Source organism: Rana temporaria, chromosome 1 (assembly GCF_905171775.1).
Source record: "Rana temporaria chromosome 1, aRanTem1.1, whole genome shotgun sequence".
Taxonomy (NCBI): Eukaryota; Metazoa; Chordata; class Amphibia; order Anura; family Ranidae; genus Rana; species Rana temporaria.
Window position 1 is genome coordinate 9,274,220 of NC_053489.1, and position 23,298 is coordinate 9,297,517.

Sequence of the window (23,298 nt, forward strand, 5' to 3'; positions counted from 1 at the left end):
AAAATAAAGAGAAGTGGCCACATAGCGTAACTCCGTATAAAAGAAAAAATACGTGTTTATTCACAGCTAACAAACTTACATTTTTCGCGTTTCGTGGTCAAAAGCACATCGTCTGGGGACCCCAGACGATGTGCTTTTGACCACGAAACGCGTCGGGAGGACTCCACTGTCGCCCCATTTACATGCAAGAGCTCTTTTACTTCCAGCCAAATGTAAGTTTGTTAGCTGTGAATAAACACGTATTTTTTCTTTTATACGGAGTTACGCTATGTGGCCACTTCTCTTTATTTTTCTCTATGCACCACTAACACACTGAGCCAATTGGTTTTGGGATACCAACATCAGTATAGCTTCCGGCTTACTCCTGGGGACCTATTCCATATAAGGACCTACCCACCAGTTGGACCTACGCTTCCTGCCAAGGATTGCTGTTTGACAACCGTCATATAAAGCCTTGACTGACCTCTTTTGGCATATGCCACCAGTGGTCAACAAGTTCCGGTAAGCCTGCACTTTTTCCGGTGATGGGATTGTCACGTTAAAGGAGTCACGCTTTTTCTATTTATTCACCTTTTCACTTGAATGACTTGTGGATGTTGATGAACTTTGCTACATACCTCGGATCATCACACTTAGGAGTTTTTGTTGGACTTTGTTTTCATGTTTGATACCACCTTAGGTGTATCAGTTCACGTGCCAGTTGGCACTGTTGTCACCCCTCGCTACAGAGGAATCTCACATGTTTCACAATTTGTGTCTAACATTTATTAATGTTATATGTGTTTTATTTTTTACTATACACATTTTTTTTGGTATTTTGATATTCATTTATTAATTTTAGCGCTACACATACGTATTTTTTTGGTTGTTTTGCTTTTTTGAATAAGCCGTGTCAGCAGCTACCATTTACGCACACCTGGCAGCGCAGGGTATCCACTCTCTCTCTTGCAGCCTAAGATATGACTGGCATAAGGCTCTTATGCCGTTGTATCGTAGGCTGCATTCTTACGATGGCCGCTAGGTGGCGTTCCCGTAGTGGTCAGCGTATAGTATGCAAATTGCATTCTAACGCCGATTCACAACCGTACGCGCGCCCTGCGTACGCAGTTTACGTCGTTTGCGTTCGTCGGTTTCTGCGTAAGGCTGCTCCTGCTATTAGCAGGGGCAGCCAATGCTAAGTATACCTGTCGTTCCCGCGTCGCGATGTTTGAAAATTACGTCGTTTGCGTAAGCGAATCGTGAATGGCGCTGGACGCCATTTACGTTCACGTTAAAGCAAATGACGTCCTTGCGCCGTCATTTGCCGCAATGCACGTCGGGAAAGTTTCCCGACGTGCATATTAGCTATTAGCAGGGGCAGCCAATGCTAAGTATACCCGTCGTTCCCGCGTTGCGATGTTTGAAAATTACGTCATTTGCGTAAGTGAATCGTGAATGGCGCTGGACGCCATTTACGTTCACGTTGAAGCAAATGACGTCCTTGCGCCGTCATTTGCCGCAATGCACGTCGGGAAAGTTTCCCGACGGAGCATGCGCACTACGTTCGGCGTGGGAACGCGCCTAATTTAAATGATCCACGCCCCCCTACGGGATCATTAAAATTACGCGCGCTTACGCCGGCCATTTTTACGGAGCGCCCCCGCAAATTAGGGAGCCACTGCTTCGTGAATGAAGCGTAGCGCAGGTAATTTACGGAGGCGTATCGTAAAAACGGTACGCTGCGCCTCCGTAGTAGTGCGCGCCCCTACCTGAATTTACCCCAATGTGACAGTGTATGGAAAACGTTTTTTTTTTTTTTGATTGTGGATATACCGGGCGAAGGCTTGTACTTCCAAACTGGACAGCCTCCCCTGAAGAAGCCTGACACATGGGCGAAACATGTTGGGAAATCCATCTTAGAGTGCTGCCTTGATATTATTTCTGCACCTAAAAAATCCCCAACACTTCCCTTGTTCAAGGTGACAGTGGAGAAGGAAGCAGTGCTGGATCGGTAATCTGTATACAGTATAAGTTGACAGTGTGCGCCATCAGATATTGACACAGCGACGCACTTCTGACGCAAGACACCAGCTGACGTTCGTTTCTCTTTTTTCGGCAGTTGATAACCCCCCATGCCATCAGGGTCCAGACCCCTCCAAGGCACATCCCCGGAGTGGTGGAGGTGACGCTCTCCTATAAGTCCAAACACTTCTGTAAAGGATCGCCCGGCCGCTTTGTCTACACAGGTAAGAGGAGGACGGGAGTCATTTATACTGAAGATACAATGTATCACTCTATTACACGTTTACTACATCGCTATTATGTTATACATTGTATAATGTGACTATAATGATACATAGTCCTGACCCCTGCACTATGACTGTTTTGTACAGATACATATAGGTAGATTCAGGTAGAGTTAGGCCGACTTATCAGTAGATAAACCGACCTAACTCAGAATCTACGCCGACTTATGTTCAAGTGTATGCTCAAACAGAGATACACTTAAACATATCTAAGATACGCCGGCTTGCGCCGTCCTATCTTAGATTGCAATATTTCTGCTGGCCGCTAGGTGGCGCTTCCATTGCGGTCGGCGTAGAATATGTAAATGAGGAGATACGCCGATTCACGAACGTACGCCCGGCCGACGCAGTACTTTTACGCCGTTTACGTAATAGATAGGCCGCGTAAAGTTAGAGCTAGGCCCTAGTGGAATAGTAATGTCAAGTATGGCCGCCGTTCCCGCCGCGAGATTCGATTTTTTTTACGTCGTTTGCGTAAGTCGTCCGCGAATCGGGATTTACGTAGTTTACGTCCATGTCGAAATCAATAGGCCCGTACGGCGTACTTAGCCGCAATGCACACTGGGAAATGTAGGCGCCCGGCGCATGCGCAGTATAAAAACACGTAAAAAACGTGAGGTCAAGCCTCATTACCATTAAACACGCCCCCCTCTAACACATTTGAATTAGGCGCCCTTACGCCCGCCCGCTTTAGGCTACGCCGCCGTATATTAGCAGGCAAGTATATTGAGAATCATTACTAGCCTAGCTAATTTACGGCGGCGTAGCCTAAACACACTAAGCTACGCCGCTGTAACTTTAATCCTATGTACCTGAATCTACCTAATAGTCCTGACCCCTGCACACTGACTGTTCTTTACAGATACATAGTCCTGACCCCTGCACACTGACTGTTCTGTACAGATACATAGTCCTGACCCCTGCACACTGACTGTTCTTTACAGATACATAGTCCTGACCCATGCACTATAACTGTTCTGTACAGATACATAGTCCTGACCCCTGCACACTGACTGTTCTGTACAGATACATAGTCCTGACCCCTGCACACTGACTGTTCTGTACAGATACATAGTCCTGACCCCTGCACACTGACTGTTCTGTACAGATACATAGCCCTGACCCCTGCACTCTGACTGTTCTGTACATATACATAGTCCTGACCCCTGCACACTGACTGTTCTGTACAGATACATAGTCCTGACCCCTGCACTATGACTGTTCTGTACAGATACATAGTCCTGACCCCTGCACTATGACTGTTCTGTACATATACATAGTCCTGACCCCTGCACTCTGACTGTTCTGTACAGATACATAGTCCTGACCCCTGCACTCTGACTGTTCTGTACAGATACATAGTCCTGACCCCTGCACTATGACTGTTCTGTACAGATACATAGTCCTGACCCCTGCACTATGACTGTTCTGTACATATACATAGTCCTGACCCCTGCACACTGACTGTTCTGTACAGATACATAGTCCTGACCCCTGCACTATGACTGTTCTGTACAGATACATAGTCCTGACCCCTGCACTATGACTGTTCTGTACATATACATAGTCCTGACCCCTGCACTCTGACTGTTCTGTACAGATACATAGTCCTGACCCCTGCACTCTGACTGTTCTGTACAGATACATAGTCCTGACCCCTGCACTATGACTGTTCTGTACAGATACATAGTCCTGACCCCTGCACTATGACTGTTCTGTACATATACATAGTCCTGACCCCTGCACTCTGACTGTTCTGTACAGATACATAGTCCTGACCCCTGCACACTGACTGTTCTGTACAGATACATAGTCCTGACCCCTGCACTATGACTGTTCTGTACAGATACATAGTCCTGACCCCTGCACTATGACTGTTCTGTACAGATACATAGTCCTGACCCCTGCACTCTTACTGTTCTGTACAGATACATAGTCCTGACCCCTGCACACTGACTGTTCTGTACATAGTCCTGACCCCTGCACTCTGACTGTTCTGTACAGATACATAGTCCTGACCCTGCACACTGACTGTTCTGTACAGATACATAGTCCTGACCCCTGCACACTGACTGTTCTGTACATAGTCCTGACCCCTGCACTCTGACTGTTCTGTACAGATACATAGTCCTGACCCTGCACTCTGACTGTTCTGTACAGATACATAGTCCTGACCCCTGCAATCTGACTGTTCTGTACAGATACATAGTCCTGACCCCTGCACACTGACTGTTCTGTACAGATACATAGTCCTGACCCCTGCACTATGACTGTTCTGTACAGATACATAGTCCTGACCCTGCACACTGACTGTTCTGTACAGATACATAGTCCTGACCCCTGCACACTGACTGTTCTGTACATAGTCCTGACCCCTGCAATCTGACTGTTCTGTACAGATACATAGTCCTGACCCTGCACACTGACTGTTCTGTACAGATACATAGCCCTGACCCCTGCACTCTGACTGTTCTGTACAGATACATAGCCCTGACCCCTGCACACTGACTGTTCTGTACAGATACATAGTCCTGACCTCTGCAGTCTGACTGTTCTGTACAGATACATAGTCCTGACCCTGCACACTGACTGTTCTGTACAGATACATAGTCCTGACCCCTGCACACTGACTGTTCTGTACAGATACATAGTCCTGACCCCTGCACACTGACTGTTCTGTACAGATACATAGTCCTGACCTCTGCAGTCTGACTGTTCTGTACAGATACATAGTCCTGACCCTGCACACTGACTGTTCTGTACAGATACATAGTCCTGACCTCTGCAGTCTGACTGTTCTGTACAGATACATAGTCCTGACCCTGCACACTGACTGTTCTGTACAGATACATAGTCCTGACCCCTGCACACTGACTGTTCTGTACAGATACATAGTCCTGACCCCTGCACACTGACTGTTCTGTACAGATACATAGTCCTGACCTCTGCAGTCTGACTGTTCTGTACAGATACATAGTCCTGACCCTGCACACTGACTGTTCTGTACAGATACATAGTCCTGACCTCTGCAGTCTGACTGTTCTGTACAGATACATAGCCCTGACCCCTGCACACTGACTGTTCTGTACAGATACATAGTCCTGACCCTGCACACTGACTGTTCTGTACAGATACATAGTCCTGACCCTGCACACTGACTGTTCTGTACAGATACATAGTCCTGACCTCTGCAGTCTGACTGTTCTGTACAGATACATAGTCCTGACCCCTGCACTATGACTGTTCTGTACAGATACATAGTCCTGACCCCTGCACTATGACTGTTCTGTACATAGTCCTGACCCCTGCACTATGACTGTTGCACCATTTGCAGTATGATGTGCATTGCATAGTCCTGAGTGTCTCACTGTATACTCTATATAATCCTATCCTATCTATTGTATCTACATATTTTTATTTTAAAATAAAATAAAAAAATCTTTTTTATTTTATATATTTTTATAATATTAAAATTGTGTTTTTTTTTTTTTTACATTCTGATCACTTTTATTGCTGTCACAAGGAATGTAAACATCCCATGTGACAGTAATAGATGGTGACAGGTGCACTTCAAAGTATTCAGATCACCGAAAACGGCGATTCTGAATACCGTCATGACGTCGCTTCCGTGTTTACATTGCGGAGACTGAATCAAAGCCGTTTACGGCGACTGAACACTGGAGCTGCAGGATCGGGGATCGGGTCTCCCGGTGGGACGGGAGGCCCGGTCAGAGCGGCGAGAGGCGGCGGGGGATGTCCCCTCCCGCTCCTCCGGCATAACAACCAATCGGCATTTAGCCACATCGGTTGTTATGTCTGGATAGCCAATCGCTGGCTCTAAACAACGGTACCGGGATGATGCCTGCAGCTGCGGGCATCATCCCGGTATAACCCCCGGAAACAGCCGAGGACGCATATATGCGTACGCTCGGCGTGAAAGGGATAACAGTCAAAAGTTCACCGGACTTTTGTGTGAGCGTGTGTATGCAAGGCAGGCTTGAGAGGAATTCCTTTCGGGAAAACCATTGTTTTTTTTTTAGACGGGAAAAACGCTTGTGTGTACGTGGCATGAGACCACGGGAGCAAAAAATGTATAAAAAATACTGGAACTTCTGGATACGAAGGAACATGGTACTCATTCCCCTTCTTCCTTGGTGCTTCGCCCGCTGTCATATGAGGGTGGGGGAGGGAGCCTTTGGCCCTGTGTTAGCAAGAAGTCATAGCTTGGAGCTTACTCAGTGCTGAATGTCTTCACTTCAGGCAGCTTATTGGAAAAATATATCTTCTCAGGTGGCACATATTGGACAAACATATCTTCTCAGGTGGCAGCTTATTGGACAAATATATCTTCTCAGGTGGCACATATTGGACAAATATATCTTCTCAGGTGGCACATATTGGACAAATATATCTTCTCAGGTGGCACATATTGGACAAATATATCTTCCCAGGTGGTACATATTGGACAAACATATCTTCCCAGGTGGCACATATTGGAGAAATATATCTTCTCAGGTGGCATATATTGGACACATCTATTTTTTTAGGTGGCACATATTGGGCAAATATATCTTCCCAGGTGGCACATATTGGAGAAATATATCTTCTCAAGTGGCACATATTGGAGAAATATATCTTCTCGGGTGGCACATACTAGACAAACATATCTTCTTAAGGTGGCACATATTGGACAAATATATTTCTCCAATACTGTATGTGCCACCTGAGAAAATATATTTGTCCAATATGTGCCACCTTAAGAAGATATGTTTGTCCAGTATGTGCCACCCGAGAAGATATATTTCTCCAATATGTGCCAATTGAGAAGATATATTTCTCCAATATGTGCCACCTGAGAAGATATGTGTCCAATGTGTGCCACCTGAGAAGATATCTTCTCAGGTGGCACACATTGGACACATATCTTCTCAGGTGGCACACATTGGACACATATCTTCTCAGGTGGCACATGTTGGACGCATCTATCTTTTTAGGTGGCACATATTAGACAAATATATCTTCTCAGGTGGCACATATTGGACACATATCTTCTCAGGTGGCACACATTGGACACATATGTGTCCAATATGTGCCACCTGAGAAGATATATTTGTCCAATATGTGCCACCTAAAAAGATAGATGTGTCCAACATGTGCCACCTGAGAAGATATGTGTCCAATATGTGCCACTTTAGAAGATATATTTGTCCAATATGTGCCACCTGAGAAGATATGTGTCCAATGTGTGCCACCTGACAAGATATGTGTCCAATATGTGCCACCTGACAAGATATGTGTCCAATATGTGCCACCTGAGAAGATATATGTGTCCAATATGTGCCACCTAAAAAGATAGATGTGTCCAACATCTGCCACCTGAGAAGATATGTGTCCAATATGTGCCACTTTAGAAGATATATTTGTCCAATATGTGCCACCTGAGAAGATATGTTTGTCCAATATGTGCCACCTGAGAAGATATATGTCTCCAATATGTGCCACCTGAGAAAATATATCTTGTCAGGTGGCACATATTGGACAAACATATCTTCTAAAGTGGCACATATTGGACACATCTATCTTTTTAGGTGGCACATATTGGACAAATATATCTTCTCAGGTGGCACATATTGGACACATATTTGTCCAATATGTGCCACCTAAAAAGATAGATGTGTCCAACATGTGCCACCTGAGAAGATATGTGTCCAATATGTGCCACTTTAGAAGATATATGTGTCCAATATGTGCCACCTGAGAAGATATGTTTGTCCAATATGTGAAACATGAGAAGATACAGTATATTTCTCCAATATGTGCCACCTGAGAAAACATATCTTCTCAGGTGGCACATATTGGACAAACATATCTTCTCAGGTGGCACATATTGGACACACATCTTCTCAGGTGGCACATGTTGGACACATCTATCTTTTTAGGTGGCACATATTGGACAAATATATCTTCTCAGGTGGCACATAGGTACACACAAGTCCTTTTTTAGAGAATCACGTGTGATTTAGTGGCTTCACAGCCTTATCTTCTCACGAATCCCACTCTGCTGTAAATGTTTGTTTAAGAGGAACCAAAAAGGATCAGGAATTGGTGGTCCAGATCCAAGACTGAAACGGGCCAAACCCCAGGAAGCTGGAAGATAATGAAGTGTGTGTGCAAAAACAGCTGCTAAAAAGAAAATGAATGTCCTCCTTGGACAGCTTCCTACATGAGGACGTCTCCAAGTTACACAGAATGGTTGGATGTGCCCTATTGATGATCTGTGGTCAGTGGGCCATCTGGAACAACTGTTTGTGCAGAGCCAATCATGAGAATTTATGATTCATTGGATTTTTATTCATTTTCTCTTCATGAATCTGTGGCCAGCAAAACCTGAGCTGCGCTGTAATCTCAGAGCTGATCTTGTTTCCATTGTAGTCGGTTCACTTTCCTGCCCACTTCTCATTTTTGGAAAAGTTGGGCATACCAGAGGGAGGCTGTGTCAGTCGGTGCACCCCAAAACTCTTTCTGCAAATACAGAGGTGCCAGAATAGGGGTCTGGTAGAGGGTGATTCTTTCTGGTAAAACGCATAAGTTCATCTTCGATGTGAAAGACGTGGATGCGAGCAATTACAACCCTATGGAGCCTTTTCAGGCAGGAATTTTGGTTTAGGAAGACGGTGAGCTCTGTCTACTATAACTTCCCTGTCTGGGGTGTCAGGAAAAATGGCCGCTATGAAATCTTGGACATAGTGCCTCAATTCAGCCGGGGTCACAGATTCTTCAACCCCCGCAATTTAATATTATTCCTTCGTGACCTGTCCTCCAAATCCGCAATCTTTTCTCTCATTGCTTGCATGTCCCCCTCTGCGTCATTGTGTGCATCCACCAATTCGTTATGTGCAACTGTGAATTCTCCCATTTTGTCTTCTACATGGCTGACTCTATCTCCCATTGATGAAACATCCAAAGCATCATATCCTTGTGTAATGATCCCCTAAGGGTTACTAGCATGTCCCTCATAACTGTGTCACTAAGGGGTAGCCCTGTGGTTGAGAATTAATCTGTTCAATGAAATCTCTTTGTGAGTCACAGTGTTCATTCTGCTCACCTGCATACTTGTGGTTGGAGGACCTCTTGTGGGCTGAGTCGGGCTGTTGATGGGAGGGGGGCCCGATGTTGATCCTCCACTGCTGCCGTGAAGCGGTGAGCCGGTCCAATCTGATCTCCGCCGCGCTGTGGGCCACGCCGCTAGTCCGAGGCCTCTGCGCCATCTTGCGGCCTTGGGGTGCTTATCGACGGATAAAAATCAGTCAATTTTCTCGTTTTTTTTTTAGCTTTTTCTTTTGCCCATGGTGACCTGGATTATTCCTGGGGCACAATATGCAAGTATCCTCTTCAAGAATCCGCCACCAGCAAGACCTGAGCTGCATTGTAATCTCAGAGCAGATCTCGTTCCCATTGCACTCTGATCATTTTCCAACCAGCTTCTCAGTTGGGCAAAGCTCTTTCTGGGGGTCCTCTGGCAAAGACCAGGTCCCCTGTAGAGGAGCTTGCTGCTGGTGGCTCATTAGGGTTGCCACTTTTTCTTCAAGCCAAACCCAAACACTTTAGCAAAAACATTTTTTTTTTGCCATAAACCAGGGGTCTCCAAACTTTCTAAACAAAAGGGCCAGTTTGCTGTCCTTCAGACTTGAGGGGGGCCGGACTGTGGCCACTGGGAGTAGAAAATGTCCCAGCGTCATTGGGAGGAATTGTGCCCATCATTGGTGTCATTGGGAGGAATTATGCCCATCATTGGTGTCATTGGGAGGAATTGTGCCTCATCATTGATGTCATTGGGTTGAAATGTGCCCCATCATTGGTGTTATTGGGCCCAATTGTTGATGTCATTGGGAGAAATTGTGCCCGGTCATTGCGAGAATTGTGCCCCATCATTGGTGTCATTGCGCCCGATTGTTGGTGTCATTGGGTTGAAATGTGCCCCATAATTGGTGTCATTGGGCCCAATTGTTGATGTCATTGGGAGGAATTGTGCCCCATCATTGGTGTCATTGCGCCCAATTGTTAGTGTCATTAGGAGGAATTGTGCCCGGTCATTGGGAGAATTGTGCCCAATCATTGGTGTCATTGCGCCCAATTGTTGGTGTCATTGGGTTGAAATGTGCCCCATCATTGGTGTCATTGCACCCAATTGTTGGTGTCATTGAGAGGAATTGTGCCCATCATTGGTGTCATTGGGTTGAAATGTGCCCCATCATTGGTGATATTGGGCCCAATTGTTGATATCATTGCGAGAAATTGTGCCCCATCATTGGTGTCATTGCGCCCAATTGTTAGTATGATTAGGAGGAATTGTGCCCGGTCATTGGGAGAATTGTGCCCCATCGTTGGTGTCATTGCACCCGATTGTTGGTGTCATTGGGCTGAAATGTGCCCCATCATTGGTGTCATTGGGCCCAATTGTAGATGTCATTGGGAGGAAATGTGCCCCATCATTGCTGTCATTGCGCCCAATTATTGGTGTCATTAGGAGGAATTGTGCCTCATCATTAGTGTCACTGCGCCCAATTGTTGGCGTCAGTAGGAAGAATTATGCCCCATCATTGATGTCATTGGGCCCAATCCGTGTCATTGGGAGGAATTATGCCCCCCTCACTGGTATCAGTGGGGAAGAATTTAACCCCATTGTTGGTATCGGTGGATGAAATAGTGCCCCAAGGGCCGGATAAAAGCAGGCAAAGGGCCCCCCGGGCCGCAGTTTGGAGACCACTGCCATACACTATAGCAGGGGTCTCCAAACATTCTAAACAATGGGCCGGGTTATTGTCCTTCAGACTCTTGGAGGGCCGGACTTTGGCCAGCGGGAGTGGAAATTTTCCTGGCATCATTGTTAGTAAACATCTGGTATTAGGGGGAGGAATAGTGCCCCATTGCTGGTATCATAGGGAGGAATAGTGCCGCATTGCTGGTATCATAGGGAGGAATAGTGCCCCATTGCTGGTATCATAGGGAGGAATAGTGCCCCATTGCTGGTATCATAGGGAGGAATAGTGCCGCATTGCTGGTATCATAGGGAGGAATAGTGCCCCATTGCTGGTATCATAGGGAGGAATAGTGCCCCATTGCTGGTATCATAGGGAGGAATAGTGCCGCATTGCTGGTATCATAGGGAGGAATAGTGCCCCATTGCTGGTATCATAGGGAGGAATAGTGCCCCATTGCTGGTATCATAGGGAGGAATAGCGCCGCATTGCTGGTATCATAGGGAGGAATAGCGCCGCATTGCTGGTATCATAGGGAGGAATAGTGCTCTATTAGTTGTGTCAGTGGGAGAAATGGTGCTCCATCGTCGCTGTCAGATGACAGAATAGTGTCTCGTATCAGTGGGAGGGATAGTGCGCCAAGGGCCAGATAAAGGCAAGCAAAGGGCCACATCCGGCCCTCGGGCCGGAGTTTGGAGACCACCTGGGCACGCCAAAGAGAGAAGTAATGTGGTGTGCATAGTGCCCCCTCACCCTTCTGTTCGGCTCTGTCCTGAGCCACATTCCTGTCTGAATATTGACTGAAACCCGGGCACATAATTTAAAACCCAAACTGTCCAGGTGAATCCCGGACAGGTGGCAACCCTATGGCACACCAATCCGCGTCAAGCACTTTTTTAGTGGATCACTGGAGACGGCTAAGCCCTATCTTCTCATAGAATCCTGCTCTGCTGTGGATATTTTTTTCTAAGAGCAACCAGAAAGGATTAAGAGCTGACGGCTCCGATCCCAGTCCCGACGCGGGGGCCAAACCCCCGGGAAGCTGGAGATCGAAGCGTAATGAAGTGTGTGAAAAAAACAGCTGCTAAGAGGAAATGAATTGTCTTCCTTGGACCGCGTCCTACACAAGGCCTTCTCCAGGATCCATGGGATTGTTGGATGCGGCCCGTCGATGATCGGTGGTCAGCGGGCCTCCTGGGACAGTCATGAGGGTGTTCGGCCAATCACATTCCTTATTCTTTTCTCTTCACGAATCTGCAGCCAGCAAGACCTGAACTGCACCGTAATCTCGGAGCGGATCTCGTTTCCACCGTCCCGACATCTGCTTCCAATAATTATCAGATATTTGTCTTGTAACATTGGCCCGGATTCAGGTAGAATTTGCCCCTTTCTTACGGAGGCGCATGGCAGCGTTTTTGCCCTGCGCCCCCCGCAAATTTACTGCGCTACCCGCGATTCACGGAGCAGTAGCTCCGTAAATTGCGGGGGCGCTGTGTAAACTTGCCCTGCGTAAGGGCGCCTAATGTAAATGATCCCGTAGGGGGGCGGGAATCATTTTAAATTAGGAGCGCTCCCGCGCCGAGCGTAGTGCGCATGCTCCGTCGGGAAACTTTCCCGACGTGCATTGCGGCGAATGACGTCGCAAGGACGTCATTTGCTTCAAAGTGAACGGCATCCAGCGCCATTCACGAATCACTTACGCAAACGACGTGAAATTCAAATTTCACGACGCGGGAACGGCGGGTATACTTTAGCATTGGCTGCCCCTACTATTAGAAGGGGCAGCCTTACGCTAAAGACGCCGTACGAAACTCCGTAACTTGCGTACGCAGGGCCCGCGCGACATTGTGAATCGGTGTTAGTATGCAATTTGCATACTATACACAGATCACAATGGGAGCGCCCCCTATCGGTCATCGCAAGAATGCAGCCTAAAATCTGCGTGGCATAAGAGCCTTATGCCGCGCAGATTTTAGGCTGCAGTCAGCGTTACGATGTTCCTGAATCAGGAGCATTCGTAACGCCGGAGCAAGTTAGCAATTGCGCTGCGTAACTATGCGTAACTATGGTTACGCAGGCGCAATTGCTCTCTGAATCCGGGCCAATATGTACAGCAGAGCAGATGATAGGAGATGAAAAATGAGGAGCGGGGCCCTCGACGCACCACCAAGTCATGGAAGAAGAATACGGCTCACACATGTTTCCGGTGAATGATGTACGAGTGCGGAAGATCGATCCTCTAGATCTTCGTGTGATTGTGGAATGCCACGGCCGTAAAGACCAGGGAGGGTAAAAAATCGCTTTACTTCATGCTGTTTTCCAAATGACGCCAACGTGCCAAAACCAACGTTCGTGTTTCCCAACCCCCGCCCACAATTGATTCTCCAGTTGTGCGTGATTTCCAGACATGTTTAATCACGCGTTTGGTTTTCCTTTTACCTCTCTGTGATTCCATTGGTGAGATATTCGCAACTAGAGTTCCCAGTTCCACCCAGCAGCTGAGAGGATCGCAAAGCCAAAGATGGCGTCACCTTTCTCCAATAGGGTCATAAAGCAGGAAAAATAAAAGTAGCCACGATAGAGAGAGAGAGAGCGCCCTTCACTGTGGTCTTGTGGGAGGGGCAGACACAAACAACCGTGGAGGCCAGTGGCGGTTGGTGCTCAATTTTTTTTTGAGGGGGTGGGGGGGACAAACAAACTAAAACATTCTGGAAAAAAAACATTGCAGCCACTGTATCAAACGCAGACACTGTGCCCATCAAACGCAGACACTGTGCCCATCAAACGCAGACACTGTGCCCATCAAACGCAGACACTGTGCCCATCAAACGCAGCCACTGTGCCCATCAAACGCAGACACTGTGCCCATCAAACGCAGACACTTTGCCCATCAAACGCAGACACTGTGCCCATCAAATGCTCCCTCTGTGCCACAAGTGTTGCCACTGTGCCCCAAATGTTGCCACTGTGCCCCAAGTGTTGCCACTGTGCCCCAAGTTTTGCCACTGAGCCCCAAATGTTGCCACTGTGCCCCAAATGCTGCCACTGTGCCCCAAATGTTGCCACTGTGCCCCAAATGCTGTCATTGTGCCCCAAATGTTGCCACTGCGCCCCAAGTTTTTCCACTGTGCCCCAAGATTTACCACTGTGCCCCATGCGCTGCTACCCAAATGTTGCCACTGTGCCCCAAGTTTTTCCACTGGGCCCCAAGTGTTGCCACTGTGCCCCATGTTTTGCCACGGTGCCCAAAGTGTTACCACTTTTCCCCTATGTTTTGCCACTGTGCCCCATGTTTTGCCACTGTCCCCCAAATGTTGCTACTGCGCCCGAAGTTTTGCCACTGTGCCCCAAATATTGCCACTGTGCCCGAAATATTGCCACTGTGGCCCAAATATTTCCACTGTGGCCCAAATTTTGCCACTGTACCCCAAATATTGCCACTGTGCCCCAAGTGTTGCCACTGAACCCCAAATGTTGCTACTGTGCCCCAAGTGCTGCCACTGTGCCCCAAATTTTGCCACTGTGCCCCAAGTGTTGTCACTGTGCCCCAAATGTTGCCACTGCGCCCCAAGTTTTGCCACTGTGCCCCAAATATTTCCACTGTGCCCCAAGTGTTGCCACTGTGCCCCAAGATTTACCACTGTGCCCCATGCGCTGCCACTGTGCCCCAAGTGTTGCCACTGTGCCCCAAATGCTGCCACTGTGCCCCAAATATTGCCACTGTGCCCCAAGTGCTGCCACTGTACCCCAAATTTTGCCACTGTACCCCAAATATTGCCACTGTGCCCCATGTGCTGCCACTGTGCCCCATGTGCTGCCACTGTGCCCCAAGTTTTGCCACTGTGCCCCAAGTTTTGCCACTGTGCCCCTAGTTTTGCCACTGTGCCCCTAGTGTTGCCACTGTGCCCCAAGTTTTGCCACTGAGCCCCAAGTGCTGCCACTGTGCCCCAAATGTTGCCACTGTGCCCCAAGTGCTGCCACTATGCCGCATGTCCTGCCACTGTGGCCCAAATATTGCCACTGTACCCCAAATATTGCCACTGTGCCCCAAGTTTTGCCACTGTGCCCCAAGTTTTGCCACTGTGCCCCAAGGGCTGCTACTGTGCCCCAAGTGCTGCCACTGTGCCCTAAATATTGCCACTGTACCCCAAATATTGCCACTGTGCCCCATGCGCTGCCACTGTGCCCCATGTGCTGCCACTGTGCCCCAAATGTTGCCATTGTGCCCCAAGTGCTGCCACTGTGCCCCAAGTTTTGCCACTGTGCCTCAAGGGCTGCCACTGTACCCCAAATATTGCCACTGTGCCCCATGTGCTGCCACTGTGCCCCAAGTGTTGCCACTGTGCCCCAAATGTTGCCACTGTGCCCCAAGTGCTGCCACTGTGCCCCAAATGTTGCCACTGTGCCCCATATGTTGCCACTGTGCCTCAAGTGTTGCCACTGTGCCCCATGTTTTGCCACTGTGCCCCAAGTGTTGCCACTGTCCCCCATGTGCTGCCACTGTGCCCAAAGTTTTTCCACTGTGCCCCAAATGTTGCCACTGTGCCCCAAGTGCTGCCACTGTGCCCCAAATATTGCCACTGTACCCCAAATATTGCTACTGTGCCCCATGCGCTGCCACTGTGCCCCAAGTTTTTCCACTGTGCCCCAAGTGCTGCCACTGTGCCCCAAATATTGCCACTGTACCCCAAATATTGCCACTGTACCCCAAATATTGCCACTGTGCCCCAAATATTGCCACTGTGCCCCATGCACTGCCACTGTGCCCCAAATGTTGCCACTGTGCCCCAAGTTTTGCCACTGTGCCCCAAGTTTTGCCACTGTGCCCCTAGTTTTGCCACTGTGCCCCTAGTGTTGCCACTGTGCCCCAAGTTTTGCCACTGAGCCCCAAGTGCTGCCACTGTGCCCCAAATGTTGCCACTGTGCCCCAAGTGCTGCCACTATGCCGCATGTCCTGCCACTGTGGCCCAAATATTGCCACTGTACCCCAAATATTGCCACTGTGCCCCAAGTTTTGCCACTGTGCCCCAAGTTTTGCCACTGTGCCCCAAGGGCTGCTACTGTGCCCCAAGTGCTGCCACTGTGCCCTAAATATTGCCACTGTACCCCAAATATTGCCACTGTGCCCCATGCGCTGCCACTGTGCCCCATGTGCTGCCACTGTGCCCCAAATGTTGCCATTGTGCCCCAAGTGCTGCCACTGTGCCCCAAGTTTTGCCACTGTGCCTCAAGGGCTGCCACTGTACCCCAAATATTGCCACTGTGCCCCATGTGCTGCCACTGTGCCCCAAGTGTTGCCACTGTGCCCCAAATGTTGCCACTGTGCCCCAAGTGCTGCCACTGTGCCCCAAATGTTGCCACTGTGCCCCATATGTTGCCACTGTGCCTCAAGTGTTGCCACTGTGCCCCATGTTTTGCCACTGTGCCCCAAGTGTTGCCACTGTCCCCCATGTGCTGCCACTGTGCCCAAAGTTTTTCCACTGTGCCCCAAATGTTGCCACTGTGCCCCAAGTGCTGCCACTGTGCCCCAAATATTGCCACTGTACCCCAAATATTGCTACTGTGCCCCATGCGCTGCCACTGTGCCCCAAGTTTTTCCACTGTGCCCCAAGTGCTGCCACTGTGCCCCAAATATTGCCACTGTACCCCAAATATTGCCACTGTACCCCAAATATTGCCACTGTGCCCCAAATATTGCCACTGTGCCCCATGCACTGCCACTGTGCCCCAAATGTTGCCACTGTGCCCCAAGTTTTTCCACCGTGCCTCAAGTGCGGCCACTAGGCATCCAATCACAGCGCCTGTCGCTTCAGCCATTCAGGTGACAGGTAACACAGACCCGGTGCACCTGATTGGCTGAGAGGCGGTTCAATGTTAGGAAAGCGAATTCCTTCCTTCATGGTATGCCAGGCAGACAAAGGCGGGGTCCCCCTTTAATTCTAGAAGACAGGAGGAGGCTGATATTACATGACATGCCGGGCAGACAAAGGCGGGGTCCCCCTTTAATTCTAGAAGACAGGAGGAGGCTGATATTACATGACATGCCGGGCAGACAAAGGCGGGGTCCCCCTTTAATTCTAGAAGACAGGAGGAGGCTGATATTACATGACATGCCAGACCTCCTCCGAACTCCCAATCAATACACATTAGTGCACAGAACACGGGCTGAGTTGGGGGGGAGGGGGGGAGGGGGTCAGGCGTGTAACATGAGCGCAGAATAAAGCAGATCATCCATCTTCATCCCGAGGTGGAATCACAGGACACTTTGTGGAGGGGGGAGGTTGGAGGTCACATGAAGCCATCCCCTCCCCCCTCTTCCCCTATCATCATATCATTAGTCATAGCGCGATGAGCGCGATGAGACGTATTGATCCAATGCTGGGAAGGGAAGCAACTATCTGACAATTACATGGAGAGGGGTATAAGAAAAGGGGGGGTATAAGAAAAGTGGGGGGGGTATAAGAAAAGTGGGGGGGTATAAGAAAAGTGGGGGGGGTATAAAGGGGGGTATAAGAAAAGGGGGGGTATAAGAAAAGTGGGGGGGGTATAAGAAAAGTGGGGGGTATAAAGGGGGGGTATAAGAAAAGGGGGGAGGGGGTATAAGAAAAGGGGGGGTATATAAGAAAAGGAGGGGGGTATAAGAAAAGGGGGGGGGGGTCATGTTCTGTCCCAGCAATGGACGGGTTCACGCGGGATCATTCATGCCGGATATCACCAGAAACCCCATGAATGTTCCATATGAGCACAGAGGCAATCATATAGCGTTGCCGCGATGCGTCGCGGTGCGTCGCTGCGTGTCTTGTGTCACCCCGAGAGCCAAACTAAGAACGAGCGCTGTGCGGTGGAGCTGCGCCTATTCTGGCTCAAATGAGAATCACAATTTTTTTGCTTAGAAGATAGATGACGATTCTCTCACGATTTAGACATGTGCAAAAGGAAAAAATTAGTTTCGTTTCGTTTTAATTCGTTATTTAATTAATTTCGTTAAGTTAGATTCGTTAAATTTGTTAAATTAATTTTCGGAATTTGATTGTTTTCGACCGAGTTCGAAAAAAACCCAGTCAGATTCGAAAACATTTCTACCGGATTCGATAATATTTCTACCGGATTTGAATTCGATCATATTTTGATCGGATTCGAAAATATTTCAACAGAATTCAATAATATTTCATCCACTATCGTTAATATTTCAACCAAATTCGATGATATTTCAACCAGATTGGAAATTATTTCAACCGGATTTGATTGTATGTATTTGTATTATTGTATTTGATTACATTCCATTAAATTCTATTCTGTTCTTTACTATTCTTTGATTTTCATTCTATTGTTTTATTATTTTATATTCTTTTTTAGAAATCGATTTATATTTTTTAGATTTTGATTCAAATTTGCTTTCAATTTTCATTTGTTTTCGATTCGAATTGTTTTCGAATCCGATTCAAATTTTTTTCGAATTTCGTTCGCGTTTTTTTGAATTTGTTTAAACTCGTTAATTTTGTAATTCGGGAATTCGGATGCATCCGAATGTCCGAATAATGAAAAATGTATTCGAATTCGTAACGAAACTAAATGCACATGTCTACTCACGATTCTCACGGCGTAATATCGTTTTTCAGATAAAATAAATAAAATAAATTGGGCTAACTTTACTGTTTCGTTTTTTTTTTTTTTTATTATTCATTGAAGTGTATTTTTTTCCCAAAAAAATTGCATTTGAAAGACCGCCGGGCAAATACAGCGCGACATAAAATATTGCAGCAATTGCCATTTTATTCCCTGGGGTCTCTGCTAATATATATCATGTTTGGGGGTTCCACGTAATTTTATAGCAAAAAAATATTGATTTTTAACTTAAGAAACAAGTGTCAGAAAAAGATTTGGGCCCGGATCCACAAAGAACTTACGGCGGCGTATCTATTGATACGCCGCGTAAGTTCTACGATGCCCCGTCGTATCTTTGTTTTGTATCCACAAAACAAGATATGCCGTAATGTGGGACAGATCCTGATTTTTTTTTACGTAGTTTACGTAAGGATTTTTTCGGTGTAACTTTACCCCTGGGTCTATAAAGCGTTAAGTATGGACATCGGGACAGCGTCGAATTTTCCGTTGTTTACGTCGTTTGCGTAAAACGTTCGCGAATAGGGCTTTGCGTAAATTACGTTCACGTCGAAAGCATTGACTATTTTTGACGTGATTTCGAGCAGGCGCACTGGGATACCCCCACGGACGGCGCATGCGCCGCTAAAAAAAAACGTCATTTACGTGGGGTCAAGTTGAATTAACATAAAACACGCCCACATTTTTGACATTTGAATTCCGCGCCCTTACGCCGACACATTTACGCTACGCCGCCGTAACTTTAGACGCAAGTGCTTTGTGAGTACAGCACTCGCCTCTCAAAGTAGCGGCGGCGTAGCGGAACTACGATACGCTATGCCTGCTTAAAATTACGCCGATCTACGTGGATCTGGCCCTTGGACTTTAACCACTTAAGGACCGCCGCACGACTATATACGTCGGCAGAATGGCACGGCTGGGCACATAGACGTATATATATATTTACGTCCTCTTTAAGAGCCCAACCCGGTCCGAAGCTCCATGACCGCACCCGCGGGATCCGCAGACCCGATCGCCACGGGAGTCCCACGATCGGGTCACAGGAGCTGAAGAATGGGGAGAGGTGAGTGTAAACACACCTTCCCCGTTCTTCACTATGGCTCGTCACTGATCGTCTGTTCCCTGTCATAGGGAACGACGATCAGTGACGTCACGCGTCCAGCCACGCCCCCCTACAGTAAGAAACACACATGAGGTCACACTTTACCCCTTCCTCGCCCCCTAGTGGTTAACCCCTTCACTGCCAGTGTCATTTTCACAGTAATGACAGTGCATTTGTATAGCACTTTTCGCTGTGAAAATGACAATGGTCCCAAAAATGTGTCAAAATTGTCCGAAGTGTCCGCCATAATGTCGCAGTCACGAAAAAAATCGACGATCGCCGGCATTACTAGTAAAAAAAATAATATTAATAAAAATGCCATAAAACTACCCCCTATTTTGTAAACGCTCTAAATTTTGCGCAAACCAATCGATAAGCGCTTATTGCGATTTTTTTTTACCAAAAATAGGTAGAAGAATACGTATCGGCCTAAACTGAGGAAAACATTTTTTTTTATATATATATATATATATATCTTTTTTGGGGGAGATTTATTATAGCACAAAGTAAAAAATATTGATTTTTTTTTCAAAATTGTCGCTCTATTTTTGTTTATAGCGCAAAAAATAAAAACCGCAAAGGTGATCAAATACCACCAAAAGAAAGCTCTATTTGTGGGAAAAAAAGGACGCCAAGTTTGTTTGGGAGCCACGTCGCAATTGTCAGTTAAAGCGACGCAGTGCCGAATCGCAAAAATGGGCAAGGTCCTTTACCTGCATAATGGTCCGGGGCTTAACCGGTTAAGTGGTTAAACTTCCTGCATTTACACCCAGAAATTTGCTCTAAGAAGGAAGTTAGTTACAATGTTTCATGTTGTTACAAACTTGGCAGACTGCCGGGACTTTTTCTTTACTCCCTTTGATCTAAGAAGGAAGCGTTAGTTACAATGTTTCCTGTTAAGAACTTGGCAGACTGCCGGGATCTTTTCTTTAGACAGCTGAGTGAGCGGATAAAGTCTCACACTTGTTATATGAAAGAATCGGCAAACTCTGCATTGGAGATTGTCAGGGGGGGTTGAATCGAGATCACGATTTTATTAACGATTAATTGTGCAGCTCTAATGTGCGGGGAGATTTCTTGTGATGTACATCGCAACGCATTGCAGAATCACAACTCGCATACGGTGTGAACGTAGCCCGGGGGGTTAGAGGTGTGTTCTGCGCACACTTGTACAGGTAAATTGTTGTGCGGGTTTCCTGCCCCACAGACTTTCAAATGGGAGCCCCTGATAAACTGGTTGCATCCCCAGCCAATGATGAATTTCCAGACCTGCACTCTGATGTGCTTCTTATGAGGGGTTCCCACCATCCCTGTGCTGAGTTCCCGGGTCTGTACACCTGTTGTGCCCATTATGAGGGGTTCCCACAATCCCTGTGCTGAGTTCCCGGGTCTGTACACACGCTGTGCCCATTATGAGGGGTTCCCACCATCCCTGTGCTGAGTTCCCGGGTCTGTACACCTACTGTGCCCATTATGAGGGGTTCCGACCACCCCTGTGCTGAGTTCCCGGGTCTGTACACCTGCTGTGCCCATTATGAGGGGTTCCCACCATCCCTGTGCTGAGTTCCCAGGTCTGTACACCTGCTGTGCCCATTATGAGGGGTTCCCACCATCCCTGTGCTGAGTTCCTGGGTCTGTACACCCGCTGTGCCCATTATGAGAGGTTCTCACCATCCCGGTGCTGAGTTCCCGGGTCTGTACACCTGCTGTGCCCATTATGAGGGGTTCCCACCATCCCTGTGCTGAGTTCCCGGGTCTGTACACCCGCTGTGCCCATTATGAGGCGTTCCCACCATCCCTGTGCTGAGTTCCCGGGTCTGTACACCCGCTGTGCCCATTATAAGGGGTTCCCACAATCCCTGTGCTGAGTTCCCGGGTCTGTACACCTGCTGTGCCCATTATGAGGGGTTCTCACCATCCCTGTGCTGAGTTCCCGGGTCTGTACACCTGCTGTGCCCATTATAAGGGGTTCCCACCATCCCTGTGCTGAGTTCCCGGGTCTGTACACCCGCTGTGCCCATTATGAGGCGTTCCCACCATCCCTGTGCTCAGTATCCAGGTCTGTACACCCGCTGTGCCCATTGTGAGGGGTTCCCACCATCCCTGTGCTCAGTATCCAGGTCTGTACACCCGCTGTGCCCATTGTGAGGGGTTCCCACCAACCCGGTGCTGAGTTCCCGGGTCTGTACACCTGCTGTGCCCATAACGAGGGTTACCACAAAGCCTGTACCAGCCTCTTGTTCCGCCCACCTTGAACAGCGAGTGTGATCGTATTCTTTTTTTTACAGCAGCCCCGAAGTGAGGAGCAGGAGGTGGAAGGGATTGGGTTGGATCCAAGCAGGCCTATAGTTCTATTACATGTTCAGTGTATAATTCGGTTTTGAAGGAGGCATCTTCCATTCCATAGGTTGTCATTGTTGTGTAGGAAGGTCCGATCAGTGTACGGTTGGGTTCTTCTTGATGTGCCGGGCGTTCTTTTGTCACCTAACATCTGATATTTCTATTCACAGCCTTGAATGAACCAACCATTGACTACGGCTTCCAGAGACTACAGAAGGTGGTGCCCCGACATCCGGGAGACCCCGAGAGGTTACCCAAGGTGAGATGATGTCCTCCAACCCCACAGGGTATTACATTACAGTATGTTACTATTCATTTATATGGCTCTGATATACCGCAAATAGAAAGGGAAGCACTCACATACGATAATAGTATAAGGGGGAAAAGGTGCCCAAAAATGGTCACCCAAAGGTCGGACTTTATAGGCACAATATTGAGAATATATAAAAAATATACAATATTTATTGAAAGAAGTACATGATACATATAAAGCATTAAGAAGAGTTAATAAAACATATATATATATATATATATATATATATATATATATATATATATATAAGATACATGATATATAGTGAGCCCCTGTGCGTCAACGCGTTTCGCTGTTAAGCTTCGTCAGGACACATTCAGGGCTACTCAAAGGTCGGACTTTATAGGCACAATAGACAATGGAGAATATATAAAAAAATATATATTGGCCCGGATTCACAAAGCACTTACGCCAACGTATCTTGAGATACGCCGTGTAAGTGTAACTATGCGCCGTCGTATCTCTGCGCCGTGCCCACAATCTGAGATACGTCTCAAAAATAGGCTTCCTACGACCGACGTAACTTGCCTACGCCGTCGTATCGTGGGCGCATATTTACGCTGGGCACATTTGATAGATATATAGATGTATTGGATCACATATTCTAACAAATAGGAATGGATACAAAGTTGTCGGGGTAGATTCCCTGGTGGTGGCAACAGCAGACCATGCCTGGGTAATGTGTGATGAAATGGCTCTTATATTCTCTATCTTGTGTAACAGGGTGACAACACAGGTGCTCAATTGGGAGGCAGGCACAGAACGTTGTCACCCAGTAACAGGAAGCACCCGAATGAGGACCTTAATGGCAGGATCACTAGATATTATTTTAAAGGAAGCTGCACATAAAGATTGAAGACGACTTTTGGAATGACA

General features: G+C 47.5%; 1 protein-coding gene across 5 annotated transcripts in view; it reads left to right on the forward strand.

Annotated features, from left to right (window-relative positions):
• LOC120924538 (transcription factor COE3-like) overlaps positions 1-23,298 on the forward strand; it is a 206,134-nt gene that overhangs the window by 145,125 nt on the left and 37,711 nt on the right. For all 5 annotated transcript variants that reach the window (XM_040335538.1, XM_040335506.1, XM_040335515.1 and 2 more), the window contains exons 10-11: positions 2,099-2,225; positions 22,280-22,368. In XM_040335538.1, the coding sequence (XP_040191472.1) occupies positions 2,099-2,225; positions 22,280-22,368 (216 nt within the window). The remainder of the gene's footprint in view (positions 1-2,098; positions 2,226-22,279; positions 22,369-23,298) is intronic.